The sequence below is a fragment of the Acomys minous genome, assembly GCF_964271855.1.
Source record: "Acomys minous genome assembly, chromosome: 12".
In the NCBI taxonomy this organism is placed as follows: domain Eukaryota; kingdom Metazoa; phylum Chordata; class Mammalia; order Rodentia; family Muridae; genus Acomys; species Acomys minous.
The window spans coordinates 39207734-39230092 of NC_140493.1; the positions used below are offsets into that span (position 1 = coordinate 39207734).

General features: G+C 41.9%; 1 protein-coding gene across 3 annotated transcripts in view; it reads right to left on the bottom strand.

The window, feature by feature from the left end:
* Positions 1 to 1215: 1215 nt before the first annotated feature.
* ZHX1 (zinc fingers and homeoboxes 1) overlaps positions 1216 to 22359 on the bottom strand; it is a 44225-nt gene continuing 23081 nt past the window's right edge. For 2 of the 3 annotated variants that reach the window (XM_084750996.1, XM_084750995.1), the window contains 2 exons: positions 6147 to 8994; positions 1216 to 2762 (listed from right to left, as the gene is read on the bottom strand). In XM_084750996.1, coding sequence (XP_084607122.1) covers positions 6149 to 8770 — 2622 coding nt within the window. In that variant the 5' untranslated portion in view covers positions 8771 to 8994 and the 3' untranslated portion in view covers positions 1216 to 2762; positions 6147 to 6148. The remainder of the gene's footprint in view (positions 2763 to 6146; positions 8995 to 22359) is intronic. The other variant, XR_014773297.1, reaches the window with a different exon arrangement.

Here is a 22359-nt window from a genome sequence, read left to right on the forward strand (position 1 = left end):
ACATTCCAGTAACCCTAGCTCTCAAAATAAGGAAACAATAGGACTATGAGTTCAAAACAAGCCTAACCAATGCAGTGAGTCGGAGACCAGCTTGGGATGGACTTAAAATTTTATCCTTAAAAAATTAGGCATTGAATTTATCAGATAAATATGAGTATTACTCCAAGACGTATATCTAAAAGAACTTGAAACAGGGACTCAGCAGAGACATACATGCCAGACAGAGTTCACTGCAATATTAACCACAATTACCCGAAGGTGGAAACATCCCAAGTATCCATCAACAGATGAGGGGATAGATAAAAATTAGTACACAATGAACTGTAATTCAGCCATCAAAAGGGAACATTGTATGTCACACCTGGATGACCTTGACAACATTATGCCAAGTGAAATAAGCCAAACACAGAAGGAACACCTGTGTGTATCCACTTAATTAAAATATTAAGCATAGGCACCAGGCATAGTGGCATACACCTGTAATCCCAGCACTCAGGGAGGCAGTGTGAAGTCTAGCTCAAGGCCAGCCTGTCCTACAAATCAAGTCCAGGACAGCCAAGGCTACAGAAACCCTGTCTCAAAAAAAAAAAAAGAAAGAAAGAAAGAAAAGAAAAGAAAGAAAGGGAGAGAGAGAGAGAGAGAGAGAGAGAGAGAGAGAGAGAGAGAGAAATATCAAGCATAGGCAAATTCATAGACCACCAAGTAGACCAGAGGTTACCAGGAGCTGGGGATGTGCAGTTATTGCTTAATGGTTACAAATTTCTGGATAGGGTGATGAAAAAGTTTTGGAAATAACAGTGACAATTGTGTAACATTGTGAATATAACTTAGTGCCATTAAACTGTACACTTAAAATATAACAGCAAATTCTATGCATATTTTACAACTTTTTAAAAGCTAGCTCAATAAAATAGAAAAAATCACTCAAAACTGCTCATTACGGCTAACTTTTATTTGTATTCAAGGACATAGTGGTTCTTTTGCACTGTTGAATAAATTTCTTTAAAAGTAGCAAACATCAGAGTGGACTTTCATCTAGCCTACCAGAGAGATGGGAAAATCATGACCTTATCTGCAGCTGTACAAAGTTAGCATAGCAAAAAGGAAACACGACGTAAATATATTCAAATCCTTCATCTCCAATACTTGATTTCAAGGATTGAATCTTGACAACATTAAAATTATTGTCAAATAAAACTCAGACCAAATTAGCAGTGGTTTTAAAAAGGGAGCAATTTAATCATTATAATACAGAGTACTTTAAGAAGTTTTTAAATGTGTAAAAGAAAAACAGCTTAGTGCATTCAATTGTTACAGCCTTTACATCACTTCTCTTTTTTAAAAAAGTTAACAGTAGTATGAAAAAAGCCACCCACAAAGCCAGCTGTCTGAGTGAAGAAATCAGCAAGTTGCAGCATTTGGAATTGCTAATAAAGCTATAGTTAAAAAATAAAAAGTTTATAAAAATGAAAGCAGCATGCATATTCAAGGATTTTTCATAACATTTCTCATTAGCTGACAAATATTTAACCAAGAGCTTAGTATTTATTACTCATTAAATTAGAAAAAAAAAATGAACTGGCCAAACCCACTACGTGTGATCATTCAAAAGAAATTGTTAAAGTCCAAATATAATAAAACTGAAAATTTGTTCTATAAGGAAATCACATTTTGAAAAGTGGTCCTATGATCACAACAGAGAGGGTCGTTCCCAACTGAGCATCAGCACCGTCTAGTCACCAGGCAGTAGGGACTCGGTCCGAGCTGTCTGGCACAGCAGAGTTAACACCCCTGATTCTTACATGAAAAGCTAATTTGCAACTCCTTAGGGTTGGTTTGGAATTTCTTTCTCTATTCACTGAAATTACTACACAAGGTAGAATTTCATGAAAAAGTAATTCCAGGGAAATCTGACTTGAGCCTGTCTGGCATTCCTGATTCCCACACCCATGAGCACGCACCGCATGTGTTTGACTGTGGACTCTGTTTCACATGTTTGGAGCAATGTTTAGACTTTCTCCCTACTAAGTTCTTTTTCCCTTTGAGGCATATCTTGAGTTTAGTAAAATACAAATCAGATTCTGATAAAGAGCAGTCACATGAGTGCTGCCAATGCAAACAGTGGTTCATGAATGTTTAGTGAAGGGTCCAGTCCTGAAGGCCAGCGAGCCATGGGTCTTCCTGTCGCAGCACCACACGCACGGGCGGCTTTTCACACTGCAACTGTGCAAGCCCACATACAGCTTTAATTTTGGTGTAGGACCTGATAAATAAGACACAGAAGTAAAATACGGTTTGGTTCCCACCCCCCCATTTCTAACAACTTTTACTCTGTAGAATGTTTGGTCACTCAAAGCTGTAAGCTTAGTCACATGTCAAAGAAGACAGGCAACACAGCCCATTGTACACGGCCGTGAGCTGGGCTAAATGTGAGGACAAGCTCTAGTGGTCACTAACCCCTTAGAAAGTCAAAGATTCACAAGATTTCCATCCTGTCATAATAAAAATGTGCTGTATTAAAATTTCAATTTTTACAGGCTTTTTTTTTTTAATTAGCGCTCTATTTACATTGCAGAACTTCTCCCAACTGCAGCAGTCTGACTTTGGCACAGCATCAAGTTCCATTTCTTTTGGACATTGGATCCTGTTTTGAGAGTCTGTATGCCCCAAAGCATGTTCAGTGTCATCCAGGATTGGGCCCATTCACAGTAATTCAGACATTGTGAGCTGAAGAACTTATTCTCCTTCAGGATTTTAAGTAGCTATAAAAGAAAAGCAAACAAACAAACAAACAAACAAACAAACAAAACCCTCAAACTTTAAAGACATCTGTATTGTAATTTTTGCTCAGTTAGCCACAAATACATTCTGCACTGTCTTTAACAGTGAGCTCACTTACCACACACCTCACTGTGGAGTTTGTGTAAACCATGGGTGTGTTCTTCATGTGCCACATTTGCCTTTAGACACATGACTTTCTGTAATCATTTATAGAACTGTTTGTAGGAAGATACTTTATTGTCAGTTCTTGCCACATGAAATCTAAAGACTTATAGTATTTCTGTAAATAATATATATATATACACATACTTCATGTTCTGCAGTATCTCTTTATCACATTTCTTTGTGTATTCATCAAAGTTCATATTGAACAATGAATCCTGGGATGTCTTCTGTGTGTCCAGCTGCAATAACTATTTTAGGAAGGTTTCAGTAAGTATTTTTGCAAGCTGGATCATGTTTAAATAAAACTTTTAGAGGAAACCTATACTGGTAAGTGAAAATTATTTTATTAAATGAGTTATAACACACTAATGGCTTTATAACTTTAGAGTTCCAGGTATTTCTTACGTTGTGTACATGATGTGTGCTGTGTACATGTTCCCGGGGATGGAGCACAGGCCTCCTGCATATGTGCCAGCTGTTGGTAGGTGTCAGGGGTTGTTCCTCAACTGCTTTTTTGCCTTAATTTCAGAGATAGGCTCTTCATGAAGCCAGCAGAGCTCTGACTCAGCTACAGCAGCTGGGCAGTGAGGCCCACTGCCCCCCTCTCCCCATCCTCAGCTACAGTGGCTGGGCAGGGAGGCCCACTGCCCCCCTCTCCCCATCCTCAGCTACAGTGGCTGGGCAGGGAGGCCCACCACGCCCCTCTCCCTGCCCTCAGCTACAGTGGCTGGGCAGGGAGGCCCACCTTGCCCCTCTCCCCACCCTCCCTCCTCATGCTGGAGTCACTAGTACTGTGGGTGTAGATGGGTGCTGGGACATGAATTCAGGCAAACATTTTATCTACTGAACCACTTTCCCAGGCCTGCCTTCCTTTGTGTTCCAAAAGCAAAAGACACATATAGCACGTACAATATAAACTTCTGAAAACTAGACTTATGTGAATTTTATGGCCATAATCAGTATCCATAATCACATATTCTATAATTGAAAGTCAGGTCCAAGTAAACAGTATGGAAGGTTCATCATTTTTCGATGATTACAATTCCCCAGAAAATATCTGCAAAGGCTGCAACAGTTCACTGCAGCACAAAGCTTGTTGATTTAATCTGGCAGAGTACACGTTCTTGCGTTTAGCAATGAAAAAAAAAAAGGCCTGCTACAAATATTTTATGTATCTGGGTCAGAACAAAGCTTGTGTTGATGTCATGAGGAAGTGAAAGGCTAGATTTGAGGATAATGCTACAAAACTCTTGAGCTTCCTGTGACTTAAAATGACAGCAGGATCTTCTCTGACCTGCAATGAGGCTTACACTATTGATGTAAATAAGTGTAACTCTAGTTCATCTGACTTTCTGTCCTAGGAATGTTAGTGAGAAGAAAGCTGGAGAAAGAACTGTTAATAAGTGAGACTAGTGTGTAGCCTTTATTAACGTCTCTATAAATAATTGCTAAAATAAACAAACCAGTAAGATGCCTCCCAACGACTGAGAAAATACTGTGTAGAATAGTAGGCTGGAGAGGAGCGAAGCCAAGGAGCGAAGCCACAGAGCTAAGTAGCTTTGCTCATACCCAAATTCACAGCGAAGTCTATGCTCCTTTCCCTCCCTCAGTGTTTGAGAACACTACAGCAATTTCTGACAAGTTGCTGTTTAAGCTAAGAGAGGAAACAGGCATTTCATGACAACTACACTGTTTTCAAACAGTGCGCTTTTATTCTGGAATACTCCCAAATGAACCATGTTCTTAAATCCCAAAAGAACTAAGAACTGAAGTGCCAGGTGAGGGTGTAGCTCAGTGGTAGAGTGCTCGCCTGGCATGACCAGCCCCCTAGCTCACGCCCCGATATGCGAACTCACAGAAAGTTGCAACTATTTGCATCTATAGTAAATTTTTAGTTTAATCTATGATATATTAAGGAACATACCAAAGCTTTTCACATTTAAACCGTATTTGTTTGCATACTTAAGACTACAGAGATTTTATATTGCTTTAAGAGAGGGTCTTGCTATGTAGCTCAGGCTAGTCTCAAACTTGAAATCCTCCTGCCTCAGTTTCTTTCTTTCTTTTTCTTCTGCCTTGGTTTCTTAATGTGTTAGGATTATGGGAATATGAAGCCACATTGAGCAAGAAATTTTATCTATTTTTTAACCAAACATAGTACTTATACTGTAGGAAGGTTATCTTTTGCCAAAGAGCAAAAGTTACATGACTGAGTTAATTTATATCACATATCAAGTCTGTTATCTGCCTTTTGATCTCTGTGAGAAAGAATTTGTATTGTAGTTGCTCAAAAGCAGATGGCACCTAAGCACTAGTGAGTTAACCCAGGACCTAGAATTGGCCTTTGTCTTTTAACAGAAAAAGATAACTGCATACACAATGCATCTTAAACTCCAGCTGAAAGTCTATTAAAGTTTTGTGAAAACAATGATGGAGAAAAAGATTCTCCTTTTCTTAGGTTTCCTGAGGCCCATCAGTCCTTGTGTTTGTGGTCACTCCCTTCTGTATACTTGCTCTTCTTTTTAGTTTTGTTTTTGAGTTGTTTCCTTATATAGATAAAAATGAAGCATTAGCAGACAGAAGGTTACAAGGAATACCTTTGAGTTATCTTTAGTGTTTGTTTTCCATGTCCCCTCTTACTTTCCTTTGAAACAAACTAAAATGTTTTGAATGACGCTACATATCATAATAATACATGTCACAACTAAGAGCACCTGGTCCTCTGACTGGGAAAAAGTTTTAGAAAAAAAAAATAGTAAAGTGAAGATCAGCACTAGGGAGATGGCTCAGGTCACTAAAGTGCTTGCATAAAAACATGAGAACCCGGATTCAGATCCAAGACCCCTCATAAGAGCCACACACAGCAGTGCACATCTGTAATCCTAGTGCAGATGCAGAGACAGATGGCTCCTTGGAACTTTTGGGGCTCCCTGGCCACCTACTATTGCTAAATCAGTGAACTCCAGGTTCAGAGAAAGATGCTGTCCCAAAAAAATACAGTGGAAAACAATAGAGGAAGACAGTATCAGCCTCTGCGCTCCCCCCCCCCCCCCCGACACACATGCACACACGGGCATGAGTGCACACACACACACACACACACACACACACACACACACACACACAGATGACTGAACCAACAAGGTGACTGTTAAAACATGTGTATGACTGATGGTTAATGCAAAGGCTGAAACACTTACATTCAGTCATCTGATTTAGAAAGCTTCCGCTTCACATGTCGTGGGGGTTCCCAAGTGTCACTATCATCTGTTTCTTCTTCATCTTCTTCCTGCTCATCAATAACTTCCTCTTCCTCTTCATTTTCCTCAAATAACTCTATACCTAGCTCAGATCTTCTCTGTCTTTCTGCAAACCACTCTCTGACCTGCTCATAGCCCATGTGTGATCTGTTGACAAGTTCATCAAGGTCTTGCTCATTAAGAAATTTGTGCTTCAGGTAATAGTCCTTAAGTATTGCTGTTCCAGTTTTGAACTTTATGAGCGATGGTACCCTGTCCCAGGTGTTCATCCTTTTGCCTCCTCTGGGCCTCCCACGGGGTCTGCCTCGGCCCCGTCCTTTGGGTCTGCCTCTCCCCCTTTTCCTAAGGGAAGACAGACCATTCAAACTACTTGAATTGGAGCTTTGATAGTAGTAGTACCATTTCAAGTTTCCATTCTTCCAAGCATATCGGGTGTCCCCAAACCAACTAACTATATCTGTTCTGGCAAGTCCACTTTCTTCAGCCAGTTTGTCATACTCTTCTGGTGACGGCCACTGTGTCCGGACAAACGCACTTTTAAGCATGTGCAGCTGCTCTGGCGTTTTCTTACATACCTTGCCGGTGCCTCCTGACTTAGGGGCAGCTGCTTCCTCTGCAGGAGAGCTCTCTCCAGGCTCTTCTTTGGAACTACCTACGTTACTTTCATCTGCCTCTGTTTTCTCATCCTTTAAAGCTTTTGTTTTATTCTTCTCTGTAAACCAAGCATCAATTTCTCTTCTAGTAAGTTTGGTTTGCGCTCTTAACCTATTTAATTCTTCATCTGTAAGGACAGAACTGTTGAGAAAACTTGCCTCAAGGACACGAAGTTGCTCTGCAGTTTTCTCTTTAAACTTCTGGGGAGCAAAGTCAGGAAAGGGGTTCCACGATTGTTTCTGCTGCGAAGCAGCTACAGCTGGGGGCTCTGGGGTTTCGTCACTGGAGTCTATGATGATGGTGGCAGAAGAGTCACTCGTGAGATGTAAGCACTGATTGCTCTTTGAATTTCTCTGGTTGTACCTCGTATCACTAAACCATTTTTTAATCTCGCCTTTGGTAAGGCCTGTTATTTTCATAAGCCTGATGATTTCTGAGTCATGGGGAAATTGGTTTTGAAGGTAGCTAACTTTCAGTTCTGCCAGCTGTTCTTTAGTCTTTTTGGCCCGGATGCCAAATGAATCCGGGTTCACGAGTGCAGCTTCAGGCCTGACGCTTGGCAATGACGGAACTGCTGCTGTGGCTGGTTTTGTTTCTGTAGCAGGCTGAGCAGCAGGCACTTGACTCTTCTGGACATTTGTTTGATTTGGGACCCCTGCCACTGTCAGGGCAATGGGTGCTGTTACTGGCAAGGTGTTTGTTCCAGCTACCTGGGTAAGGACCAGACCTGGCTGACCAACTATTTGGCATGTCTGTAATATAGATGGTAACCCGTTACTCCCCGCCGAAATGTGTGTAGGAATGACAGTTATGGTCTGAGGTACAGTATGTACTGTTCCATTGAACTGTTTTCTCCTTGCCTCTTCTACTTCTTCAGGAGTCCAACTAACACCATGCTTTAAGCGTTGGGCTGAAAACCAGATCTTGATCTGTTCCTCTGTATACTTTGCTTGAGCAGAAAGAACTGTAATTTCTGACATTGTAGGATAGGGGAATTTGTTGTAGGTATTAAGTAGAAGAGGATTGTTATCCAATGCAGCATTGTAGGTAGGAATGCTATTAACAGGGATTAAGACTTTAGGGACCAAGTTCGAGTTCTGCTGAGCAGACACTGCAGTTATCACCTGGGCTAGGCCCGGAAGAACAGCTGTAGGCGTCACCACGGTGCCGGTGGGATTGGGATGTGCTCTGTTGACGGTGGAAGTACTTGTACTGGATTCTGAAGCTGAAGAATTCACATTTTCTACATTCCCTCCCTGGCTTGCTTTTACTCTGTTCTCTTTCTCTTCAGGGTTGTCCTCAGCTGAGTTATGGTGGACTGTAATGCGTTTGTTTTCTACTTTACTTTTCATCATTTTCATGATGGGAGTTTTACTAATGGAGATTCCCGAAGAAGAAACATCTATAGATTCTCCTTGTTCTGTATTCTCCTCTTTAACAAAACTGCCATCAAAAGTTAGATCGTTTATTGTTTGTTCAAAGATTGTCTGGTTATTCCGTTTCACCATAGTTAGCTTGAAATTTTCTTCTCCTGGGTGGTATTTCAGATTATGTTCAGAAAGTGCATCATACCTTTTGGTAAGAAAATTGCATTCAACACAAACATAGGATGAATTCAGCACAACATTGGGATGTTCTGAATCTACATGGAAAGTAAACATATTTAGATCTGGAGTTTGGAAAGTACAATATTTACATTCATATCCCCCTTCCACTTTTTTGTTTTGCTGATTGTCAGAATCCACAGATTCGTGAACTTCTTCATCGCTGCACACACTCTCTGCTCTAGCATTCTCTATGGGTGTAAGGACAGGAGGGCCTTCATCCAAGTCTGATATCAGCTCAACATCTGGATCCTGCTCACTGGCAAGGACCATGCAAGGCGTTGTTGATTTCCGTCTGCTTGCCATTTTGATTCTAGTGGGGGAGATCTCAGTGGTGACGTAAGAGCACTGAGGTTTAAAACTGTTTGGAATCCTTCATTTGAAAACAGTGGCCTCTGGCTCTTCAAGTCCACTTTTGTACTCAACAAGTCTCACTAATAGTGTTTCCATGATGCACTCAAGTAAAAAGCTTAGTTGGCAGATACAACACTGCTGAACTGCTGAAATGTATGAAGCACAACTCCAATCACCTACACGGAATAAATTTAAAATGAGTGATGATGATTTTTAATCAAATTATATTATTATATTTTACTTATGTTAAGCTGTTGCATAGTCAATTATACAGATCTATACTGTGAAACAGGAATCGGGAGAAAAGACCCTAAGAATCTAAATAGACTTCTGACTCCAAGCCAACAGACCGAAGACCATATGATACTTCGGGGTCAGACCCAGTGTGTTTATTTGGGTCTTTTAGTTAGCTAGATCATAGGAAAAGTAGAGAAGATGCCTGCCATGGCAAGCCAATTTTTACCAGTGCAAAGGAGCAATCTGTTAACAGGAAGGAACTGTAAACATGGTCACAGCGGCATGCATACGAAGTTCAACCCGTCACCTAGGTGCTCTTCCTGCTCCTCTCTCTGGGTTCAAATGCTGAAAGAATAGGGTTGAAGCTCCTTAAGGCATGCGTGGTTCCCACCACTCTCTGCCCCAATCTCACTTTTCTCTCTCATCTCTTGACATCCCCCCCCTTCCTATATGCAGCCATCCCAAGAACACCTGGTGCGTTTGCACGATTTTCCTCAGGCTGCTCTTGATTCCAGGCTATTTGTTGTGTAGCTGACGGAATATCTTCTTATTATAAATCACCTCTCCTTTTATTTTCTAGTCTAGAGTTCTGCATGTTGGAGCACAGCACTGCTGACATTTCTGCTCCTGTTCTCCACCTGTATCTGCATACTTGTGGTCCCTTATCAGAGATACTGTGTCCTGTCCTTTCCCTGCCCTAAGCCCCATAACAATTTTATTATGATAAACAGTCCCCAAAACTCTACAAGAAGCAGAAGACCCCAGTATCTTCAATATAACACTTGCCCAGCTGAGCTTCTCTGCTGACCTCTCCTTCATGTCTGACTGACAATGCAAAAAGGAAGTCCGTGCTGAAGCAGCTAGTCACTAAGTGCCAATTACCCTGAATGGGCAGGAATGAGAAAGCAGTTCCATAGCCCCCAACTGGGCAGAGCAGACTGCCACAGTCAACAATAGCTGCAACTCACAATACTGACACTGAGACATCAACACTTATGCTTGAAAATCACCGAACTTTACACTTGAAATGGATAGATCTTGTGATAAACTTTTAAATTACAAAAATACTTCTAATAGGGGATTCCAAGATGGCGTCGACCAGTAGGCACCATAGCTGAGCTTCTCCGAGGAGACCAGAGACTTGAATGGAACCACAGACTGCTGGATTTTGAGAACTGTAGGTGAGTGGGGCCCCAAACTCCGCAGACCACCAGGGGGTCCAACCCCGGGACAAGCGACAGCCCCGAGGGCTAAACGCACTCCCCAAACTCTGAAAAGGAATCCACAATCAAGCTGTAACCAGCACAAAAAACCCAAATTCGCCACTTGGGGAGGAGAGTTTCCGGAGCCCCAAGCCTGAGGAGTCTCAGCGAATAGGGTGAAACTACCATTGATCCTCTTCATCCACACCACGCTGAACTGCGGACGGCACCTGCCTAACCTGGGTGGAAACACAGGTGGCGAGTCTCACCAAAACCAACTAGAACTGGGGACCGCGTCCGCGTCCTGCGCTCAAGCTGAAGCCAGACGCAAAGGATTGACCCGGCAAACTGGGGCCGTTAGTAACCGGCGCGGTCTGCTCCCACAGCCCAGTGGGTCCGCCCACGGTATAGGGAGCCGAGGGTCACGCTTGCAGGGACTAACTACTGCCCTAAAGGGAACTGGCAGTACTCCAGCAGGAGATTCACGCCAGCGGTCTGAACTGCTTTTGGCACCAGCTGAGTGGCCCGGCTGCAGACAATCCCCAAACAACTGAACTAACTGGGTCCATCTCTGTGGGCCCGCGACAGATCCACCCAGGTTATCGGGAGCTGTGGGTCTTACTGGAAGGGAATAACTGCTGCCCTAAGGCGACGCACTCTGCCTTTCTCTAGCAGAAAGGGAAAATACAGGAGATTTCTCGCCAGCCGAGGGGACGAGCTGCTGGCTCTGACTGGGCTCTCCCTGAAAAATAGACCTAGCAGGGGTCATTCTTGCGCGCCCTCGCTAGGACCGCCCACTTTATCCGGAGCTGTGGGCCTTGCTGGCAGGGAATAACTGCTGCCTTAAAGCGTCTGGGAGCGGTCTAAGCGGCTTGTGTCGCCAGCCACCAGGACGAGCTGCTGGCTCTGACTGGGCTCTCCCTGAAAAATAGACCTAGCAGGGGTCATTCTTGCGCGCCCTCGCTAGGACCGCCCACTTTATCTGGAGCTGTGGACCTTGCTGGCAGGGAATAACTGCTGCCTTAAAGCGTCTGGGAGAGGTCTAAGCGGCTTATGTCGCCAGCCACGGGACGATCTGCTGGCTCTGACTGGGCTCTCCCTGAAAAATAGACCTAGCAGGGGTCATTCTTGCGCGCCCTCGCTAGGACCGCCCACTTTATCCGGAGCTGTGGGCCTTGCTGGCAGGGAATAACTGCTGCCTTAAAGCATCTGGGAGCGGTCTAAGCGGCTTGTGTCGCCAGCCACCGGGACGAGCTGCTGGCTCTGACTGGGCTCTCCCTGAAAAATAGACCTAGCAGGGGTCATTCTTGCGCGCCCTCGCTAGGACCGCCCACTTTACCCAGAGCTGTGGGCCTTGCTGGCAGGGAATAACTGCTGCCTTAAAGCGTCTGGGAGCGGTCTAAGCGGCTTTTGGCCCCAGCCACGGGACGATCTGCTGGCTCTGACTGGGCTCTCCCTAGCTGTATCCCACAATATAGGGAGCTGTGGCTCATGCGGGCAGGGTATAACTGCTAATTTATAGCAAGCTGGGAGTGGCCTGGCATACAGGGGCGTGGAAACTGCTACCTCCTCAGATACTGCCAGTGGCCTGAAGCCATATGGTTACAGGCACAGATCCTGTAATCTCCAACAGGCGGATCCTAGCTGTGTCAGCTCCTGCAGACCCAGCAAGAACTCCCAAATTCATGGGAAAGGCTGGACGCACCTACACAGTGTAGAGGCAGAGCTAAAAGACAGCTACAACCCAGAAGATCTGATCCACCGGGGGTCTTGGCTACAAAACAACAGGAAAGACAGACAGCTGGGACCAACCTACACAACCAGAGAGCTTGTGTGCTGACCTTACTATAGATCCCAATACTGCTGACTTGAGATACAGCAGTAAGGGGAAAAGGCCCAAACAGAAACCTACTTCGCAGGACTCAGCCTGGAGCCCAAGGTGTTGAGAAAAATCTACAGGAGTAGAATCTGAATCACCAGCCTGGTCCTGGGAAGTACTCCCTGTTCCCCACAGGTAAGGGCACCCTACCTATAATCAGACATCAACTATCCACTCCCAAACAGGGAAGGTCACTACAAACCACCTCCCAACATTAGAGTCACCAAAATGACAAGGGGACAACGAAAGAATGCTAACAAAAACCAAAACAGGACGGCATCTCCAGATCCCAGCAATCCTAATGAAAACAACCTGGAGAACCCAACAACAATGGATATACATGAAAACCACCTCAAATCCTTATTAAATAAGATGATATTGGAAGAAACAAATAAATTTTGTAAACAAATGCAGGAGGAAGCAAACAAGAGGGCTGATGACTTAAAAGAGTCATATAAAGAGGCATTTGAAGAATTTCAAAAAAACACAAATAACCAGATGAAGGAAATTATTAAAACAGTTCAAGACCTGAAGATAAAAATGGAAGAAATCATAAAAGAACGCACGGAAGAAAAACGTGATCGAGAAGCATCAGAAAAGAAAGCAAACATCTCAGAGGTGGCCTTATCCAACAGATTGCAAGAAATGGAAGAATGAATATCAGGACTTGAAGATACAATCGCACAATTGGAAACAATCATCCAGGATAATGCTAAATCTGAAAAGTTCCTGACACAAAGCGTTCATGAAATAAAAGACAACATGAAAAGACGAAACTTGAGAATAATAGGGATAGAGGAAAGAGAAGGCAACCGACTCCACAGCCCAGAAAATATCTTTAACCGAATAATAGAAGAAAATTTCCCCAATTTGAAGAAGGAGATGCATACGAACATACAAGAGGCCTACAGAACACCAAATAGAATAGACCCAAAAAGAAAATCTTCCCGCCACATAATAATAACAACACAAAATATACAGAACAAGGAAAAAATATTAAAAGTGGCAAGAGAAAAAGGACGAGTAACATATGAAGGCAAACCTATCAGAATCACTCCTGACTTCTCAGCAGAGACCATGAAAGCCAGAAGGGCCTGGACAGAGGTTCTGCAAACGCTAAGAGAACACAGATACCAGGCAAGACTACTATATCCAGCAAAATTATCAATAACCATTGGAGGTGAAGACAAGATATTCCACGACAAAAACAAATTCACACAGTACCTAGCAACAAATCCGGCTTTACAGAAGTTACTAGAAGGAAAACTCCACCCCAACTGGTCAAACTACAACCAAAAATACATAAGAAATAAATAACTACACCATTGCAAAATCACAACTTCACAAAAACTCGATTGTTATAAATACCAAAAATGAAGGGACTTACCAATCACTGGTCATTAATATCTCTCAACATTAATGGTCTCAACTCTCCAATAAAAAGACACAGACTAACAGAATGGATGCATAAACACGACCCAACATTCTTCTGCATTCAAGAAACACATCTCAACCACAAGGACAGACATTGCCTCAGAGTGAAAGGTTGGGGAAAAATATTCCAAGCAAATGGTCACAAGAAACAAGCTGGGGTAGCTATTCTAATATCTAATAAAATAGACTTTCAGCCAAAATTAGTCAAAAGAGACAAGGATGGTCACTTCATACTGGTCAAAGGTAAAGTCAACCAGGAAAACATCACGATTTTGAACATCTATGCTCCGAATACAAGGGCGCCGACATTTGTAAAAGAGTTATTAACAAAGCTTGCCCCATTTATCGATACCCACACATTAATAGTGGGAGACTTCAACACCCCACTTTCACTCAAGGATAGGACTTTGATTTCAAAACTAAGCAGGGAAATAACCTCATTAACCAATGTCATGAATCAAATGGATCTAACAGATATCTACAGAACTTTCCACCCAAACGCAAAGGAGTATACCTTTTTCTCAGCACCCCATGGAACGTTCTCTAAAATTGATCACATAGTTGGTCACGAAGCAAACCTCAACAGATACAAGAAGATTGAGATAATACCTTGTATCTTATCAGATCACCATGGTCTGAAGCTGGACTTCAACAACAATAGAAATAACAAAAAGCATACCAACATGTGGAAACTAAACAACTTTCTACTTAATGACACATGGGTCACGGAAGAAATAAGGGAAGAAATAAAAGACTTCCTGAAATTCAATGAAAATGATGGAACAACATACCCAAATTTGTGGGACACATTGAAAGCAGTGCTAAGAGGAAAATTCATAGCACTAAGTGCCTTTAAAAAGAAAATGGAGTCATCCCACATAAACAACCTAACAACACAACTGGAAGCCCTAGAAAAAAAAGAAGCAGAAACACCCAAGAGGAGTAGACGCCTGGAAATAATCAAACTCAGGGCTGAAATTAATAAATTAGAAACAAAGAGAACAATCCAAAGAATCAACAAAACCAAGAGCTGGTTCTTTGAGAAAATTAACAAGATAGACAAACCGTTAGCCAATCTAACTAAAAGACAAAGAAAAGCTATTCAAATTAACAAAATCAGAAATGAAAAGGGAGACATAACAACAGACACCGAAGAAATACAAAGAATTGTAAGGACCTACTTCAAAGACATTTATGCCACAAAATTTGAAAATTTAAGGGAAATGGACAAATTTCTCGACCGATTCCATTTACCAAAATTGAACCAAGACCAGATAAACAAATTAAATAGCCCTATTTCGCCTATAGAAATAGAAGCAACCATTGATAGTCTTCCAACCAAAAAAAGCCCAGGGCCAGATGGTTTCAGCGCAGAATTCTACCAGTCCTTCAAAGAGGAGCTAATACCGATACTATTCAAGCTATTCCGAAAGATAGAAATGGACGGAATATTACCAAACTCCTTCTATGAGGCCACAGTCACATTGATACCTAAACCCCACAAAGACCCAACAAAAAAAGAGAATTTCAGACCAATTTCTCTTATGAACATTGATGCAAAAATACTCAACAAAATACTCGCAAAGCGAATACAACAGCATATCAAAGACATCATTCACCATGACCAGGTAGGCTTCATTCCAGGAATGCAGGGATGGTTTAACATACGGAAATCCATCAATGTGATCCACCATATAAACAAACTGAAAGAGAAAAACCATATGATCATCTCTTTAGATGCAGAAAAAGCGTTTGACAAAATCCAACACCCATTTATGTTTAAAGTTCTGGAGAGATCGGGAATACAAGGCACTTTTCTAAACACAATAAAGGCTATATACAGCAAACCAATAGCCAACATTAAATTAAATGGAGAGATACTCAAGGAAATCCCTCTAAAATCAGGGACCAGACAAGGCTGCCCACTTTCCCCATATCTCTTTAATATAGTTCTTGAAGTTCTAGCCAGAGCAATAAGACATCAAAAGGAGATCAAGGGGATCCAAATGGGAAAGGAAGAAGTAAAATTATCCCTATTTGCAGATGATATGATAGTGTATATAAGTGACCCCCAAAATTCCACCAGAGAACTCATACAGCTGATAAACACCTTCAGCAAATTGGCAGGATACAAAATAAACTCAAAAAAGTCAGTAGCTTTCCTATATACAAATGACAAACAGGCAGAGGAAGAAATTAGAAAAATTACTCCCTTCACGATAGCCACAAGCAATATAAAATATCTAGGAATAACCCTAACCAAGCAAGTGAAGGATTTATTTGAAAAAAACTTTAAACCTCTGAAGAAAGAGATTGAAAATGACATCAGAAGATGGCGGGATCTACCTTGTTCGTGGATTGGAAGAATCAACATAGTAAAAATGGCCATCTTACCAAAAGCAATTTACAGATTCAATGCAATCCCTATCAGAATACCTACTAAATATTTTGAAGATATTGAAAGAACAATTCTCAACTTCATATGGAGAAACAAAAAGCCCAGAATAGCAAAAACAATCCTATACAATAAAAGATCCGCTGGAGGAATCTCCATACCTGATCTCAAGTTGTACTATAGAGCAACAGTAATTAAAACAGCATGGTACTGGCACAGCAATAGGCTAGTGGATCAATGGAATCGAACTGAAGACCCAGAGATGAATCCACACACATTTGCTCACCTGATTTTCGACAAAGAAGCCAAATCCATTCAATGGAAAAACGACAGCATCTTCAACAAATGGTGCTGGTCTAACTGGATGTCTACATGTAGAAAATTGAAATTAGACCCCTATTTGTCACCATGCACAAAACTCAAGTCCAAGTGGATTAAAGACCTCAACCTAAAACCACAGACATTAACCCAGTTAGAGGAAAAAGTGGGGAAGAGTCTGGAACTCATAGGCACAGGAGACAACTTCCTGAACAGAACACCAACAGCCCAGGCCTTAACATCAACAATTAATAAATGGGACCTCATGAGGCTGAGAAGCTTCTGTAAGGCTGGTGACACTGTCAAGAGAACAAAGCGACAGCCTACAGACTGGGAAAAGATCATCACCGACTCTTCATCTGACAAAGGTTTAATATCCAAAATATATAAAGAACTTAAGAAATTAAACACCACCAAACCAAATAACCCAATTGAGAAATGGGGCGCAGAGCTAAACAGAGAATTCTCAACAGAGGAATATCAAATGGCTGAGAAACACTTAAAGAAATGCTCGACCTCCTTAGTCATCAGAGAAATGCAAATCAAAACGACACTGAGATTCCATCTTACACCCATCAGAATGGCTAAGATCAATAACTCAACTGACGCCTCATGCTGGCGAGGGTGTGGAGAAAGAGGAACACTCCTGCATTGCTGGTGGGAATGCAAACTAGTACAACCACTTTGGAAAGCTATCTGGTGCTTTCTCAGAAAAATGGGAATAGGGCTTCCTCAAGACCCAGCTATTCCACTCCTTGGAATATACCCAGAGGATGTACTACCACACAACAGGGACATATGCTCAACCATGTTCATAGCTGCCTTATTCATAATAGCCAGAACTTGGAAACAACCTACGTGTCCCTCAATAGAAGAATAGATAAAGAAACTGTGGTACATTTACACTATGGAATACTACTCAGCTATTAAAAACAAGGAATTTCCAAAATTTGTGGACAAATGGATTGAACTAGAAATTGTCATAATGAGTGAGTTCACACAGAAGCAAAAAGAGCTAAATGGTATATACTCACTTATATCGAGACACTAGTCCAAGGTGTACGTCCCCATGAAAAACTGTACCTACCAGAATAGTGGGTAAGAGGGGAGGACATCCTATTGAAACTTTAGGTGGGAGAAGCCTGGGAGAAAGAGGAAATGGAAGGATCCAGTGGGTCCTGGAAAACTATAGGCGAGTCTGGGCCCTGGGGTCCTCTGCAAACTGTGGCGACAGCCAAGGAAAAAATAGGCAGTAAAAACCTTGAACCCCTACCCGGACTAGCCGATGGACATTCTCCACTGTTGAGTGGAGAAGGAGATCTAACTTTCACACAAACTCTGGTGCCCCATATTTGAACATGTCCCTTGGACGGAGATGCCTGGTGGCACTCAGAGGAAAGATAATAGGTCACCAAGGAGAGACTTGATACCATATGAGCATATTCAGGGGGAGGAGGTCCCCCTCACACACAGACTTAGGGGAGGGGAGGGGAGTAGTAGGGGGGAAGTGGGAGGAAGGGAGGAATGGGAGGATACATGGGATGGGCTAACAACTGAGATGTAATATGTATAAATTAATAAAAATGTATTAAAAAAAAAAAAAGAAAATAAAAAAAATAAATAAAAAAAAAGAAAAAATAAATAAAGTAGAAATATATTAAAAAAAAAATACTTCTAATAAATTTGCAGTCAAAATATTTAAGGTCAACTTTTGAGGCTAAGTCAAGGTTTATGTGTTTCTGAAGTCTAAACCAAATTCAAATAAATACTATTAGTGATTATACTTATTTGTCTCTAGAATTTCAAGTGATTTTCATACACTGGCACCATTCCTGTCAAAGCTGAAGGAGAAGGAATCCAGTTCAAGGGCCTGATAAGAAGCTGTGCTGACAGGAAACAAAGCAGTATGCCCACATTTGAAGGTGCTAAGACTAAGACCCTCCATATATGATCATTCAAACACAAACTCCATATTCATCTAACAGATTCAAGCAGCACACAGAAAGATGCAGTAAACATCCCTAACAACGAGCATCAGCTTAGTTACACATAGCATTAATAGTCCACATCTCTACTTGTAAAAATGAAATCATGAGCTGGGTGGTGATGACACACACCTTTAATCCTAGCACTCAGGAGGCAAAAGCAGGCAAATTTCTGAGAGTTCAAGGACAGCCAGGGCTATACAAAGAAACCCTGTCTCAAGAATCAAACAAACAAACAAAAACAAAATGAATGAAAGAAAGAAAAAATCATGGGCTGAAGAGATGGCTCAGTAATTAAGACCACTGACTGCCCTTCCATAAGACCCAGTTCAGTTGCCACTATCCATATGGTGGCACAAGACCAAGTGTAACTGCAGTTTCAGAGGATCCAATGCCTGTTTCTGGCCTCTGTGGGCACTGCATACATGTAGTGCACAAACATACTTGCAGGCAAAACACCAATACATATAATATATAAATAAATAAATCTCAAGAAAATAAAATAATGACATTTCCAAGATATTGTACATATCTGTAGGTCATTATGTTAATGTGAAATAATGGGCTGGAGAGATGGCTCAGAGGTTAAGAACACTGGCTGCTCTTCCAGAGGTCCTGAGTTCAATTCCCAGGAACCACATGTTAGCTCATAACCTACTATAATGAGATCTGGTGCCCTCTTCTGCTGTATAAACATACATGCAAGCAGAACACTATATGCATAGTAAATTAAAATCTTTAAAAACATAATAATGTGAAATAAGCCAGAGTTACAAATACTATTTAAAGACTTATGTGTATGTATATATATATATATATATATATATATATATATATATATATGCATATATAAACACAAGCCATAAACATATATGGGGGTAGGAAAGCTGGTGTGCTGTGAAGTATAAAGGGAACAGTGAGTAGGCAGAGAGGGTTCTTAAGGGAAAGGAGGAGAAGGAGGGGGTAATGGAATATGTGTGGCAGGAAAGCATAAACAAAGGCTGTTTGGAGGTAGGAGACCACCAAAAGGAAGAGATGGGTATGACTAAGGAGAAAGTATAATGGCATGTACTATGAAAGTACCATTTAAAATGTGTTTTCCTACAAAACTTTTATTTGTAAGAGATTATAATTCAAAACTGTTTAGCTGTTATAAACTAGTATCTTCTAATCAAATAGGAATCATTGATATTTTCAAGCTGTCAATCACACAGCTATTTGATAGCTGTTTATTATTAAATCAGGGGATCCTTAGAGTTCAGTGGTAGCAATGAGACTGAAGGTTCAATATCCAGCACCATAAAAAAGAGAAGCAACAGAGAGAACCCCCCAGTAGCTCCACTAAGTGGAAAAGCAATGCATTAACAGTGAGGACAGTGCGGAAGGGTGGGAAAGTAAGCGATCTTTTGACTTTATTCTTCTGGATCTGAAAGAGGTTGTCTTTAATGGGGGTATACTAACAGCTAAAAATCAAAGACAGGTTTATTTTCCAAAACTACTTCAAAGTAGTTTTCAAAATTGTGTTTTCAAAAAGGGGGCCCTCCTGATGACATGGGAGCAGGAGAGCAGGCCCTGCCCTGAGGACACAGGAGCAGGAGAGCCATCCCTGCCCTGAGGACACAGGAGAAGGAGAGCAGCCCCTGCCCTGAGGACACGGGAGCAGGAGAGCCATCCCTGCCCTGAGGACACAGGAGCAGGAGAGCCATCCCTGCCCTGAGGACAAGGGAGTGGGCCCTGATCCAGGACTCTGAGTGGACCTCACCCCAACATCTACCCCATGTATGACTGCTGGAACACATGAAGGGGCCAGATCTGTAGATTCAAAGATTAAAAATCTCCTTGACACACAGAAACAATGAGATATCCAACAGCAGTCTCAGTGAGGATCAGGTGACAATAGTGTAGGCCTCAAACCAGACCCATGACTCATAGCAATGAACATTTGAAAGTAAACATATGTGGACAAAAGGCTACATTGTGTAATAAACTACAGCTTCTGTGACAAGATTTTTTTTTTCCCGAGACTGGGTTTCTGTGTTCTCTGGGTTCTCTCTTGCCTCTCCGGGACTCACTTTGTAGACCAGGCTGGCCTTAAACTAACAGCACTCCGACAGCCTCTGCCTCCTGAGTGCTGGGATTAAAGGCGTGTACCACCATGCCCCTCTGTGACAAGATTTTTTGTTTGTCCATTTTATTTTACTGGGGGAAGGAGATGGATTTTTGTGCATGACGTGTAAATTATAGATATTCAATAAAAGTAAAAAGGAAGAAAAGAAAAAGAAAAAAAGGGGGCCCTTTCTTCAAACAAATTACTCAGAGAAGCCAAAATATAAGTCAAATTATGTTTATGAATGTACGCAACTGAAGATGACGATACTGAGACAAATTAATCTCAGAAAGACAAATATCCTATGTTTTATCTCTTTTATGAATCCCAGGTTTTATACAGACACATAAAAGCTTATGTTTGCATAGGACATGGAATAGGAGCAAAACTAACTGAATGGGTAGGAATAACAGCAGGTGGGAGGGAAAAATAACAGGAGGGGTGAATGTGGTCTACCTTGATATGCGTATACAAAAATGTCTTTATGAAGCCCATCACCATGTAAAAAGCACATATGACAACGAGTGCATTTTTAAATGAAGGGAGCTATAGAGTAGCTGGCTGATAGAGGGAGCTAGAGGCTGCACTACTCCCTGACGGGAGTCTAGGATCCCAGGATGCCACTTCTCCTTTAGGGCTCTAAGAGATGTTTGGGAACCTGTGTCTTACAACTTAAAAAACCAAAACAATCCATCAGTTTCATCCAAATCATCTCACTATGCCACAACTGCACCATGTGATCTGAAACCAATCTAGAGTGAATTCGGTGTCGTTTTCTGGCCAAACGTTTAAGGCCAGCCTGGGCAATCCCCAGTACAGGACGGGAGAAGCAGAGCCTGGGATGCTAGGGCTAGAGCAAAGTGCAGTCTTAGTCGCAGAAGACAGACTGAGCAGCCCAGGCCCCTTTATCTTTCTCATGCTTCAGAAAAGATTAAGCTCTCTGTGCTGACTTCTTTTTTTTTTTTTTATCTTATATAGCATATAAATAAAAATAGGCCATCAAATTATTGCTTTTACTTCTTTTCCTACCAGCTCCCTAATTCTAATTGGTTAAGTGAAAATCTAGTCAGATGTAAACAAATTTTACTTTATTTTTCCACTTAGTGTATATCAGAAGATACTCTGCAGGAATTTGCTTTCTCCTTCCACCACATGGGACTGAACCGCGCCTGGCTTGACAGTCCTTTTTTAAAAAAGAAGAAAGGCAGGAGAACTGGCCTAGCAGTTAAGAGTGTAGAGGACCTAAGTTTGGTTCCCAACACCAATGTCAGGTGGCTCACAACAACCTGTAACTTCACCTCCAGGGCATCTGACATCCTCTCTGGCCTCCACAGATACTCTCCCACCCCAGTCATAGCATATACTAATGTAGACACATACACATAAAAATAAATCTTTAAAAAGTATTAAAAAGGATTTAGCCAGGTGTAGTGGTGCACTCCTTTAATCCCAGCACTCAAGGAAGCAGAGGCAGATGGATCTCTGTGAGTTCGAGGCCAGCCTGGTCTTCAATGTGAGTCCAGGACAGCCAGGACTACACAGGGAAGGATTTAGCACAGCATGACAAACGTGTCAAGCTAGCACTAAGGAAGCTGAGGTCAGAGAATCACCAGCTCGAGGTCAGCATGGTGACCACAAGGCCAGGCTGGGCTACATACGGAAACTGCCCCCACCACAATTTTTCTAAGGCTGTGGTTTAAAAGACAAAAAGCAACCTACTTACCTCAAGACACTCAGACTGCTCCATATCTGGGACTTTTGTATTTAGCTATGCTGGCCTTTGAGACTCTTCCCTCCTCCAAAGCTGCTCGCTACAACTTCCCTTCACCTTCTCTTTGTTTTGCTAACAAAACTGGAATCTGGATAGTATTTAAATTGTTCTTGTGGTGGTTTGAGAGAAAATAGGCTCCTATGTCCTCAGTTGATGGAACTGTTTGGCTAGCTTTGGGTGCAGCCTTGGTAGAGGAGGTGTGCTACTACGGTG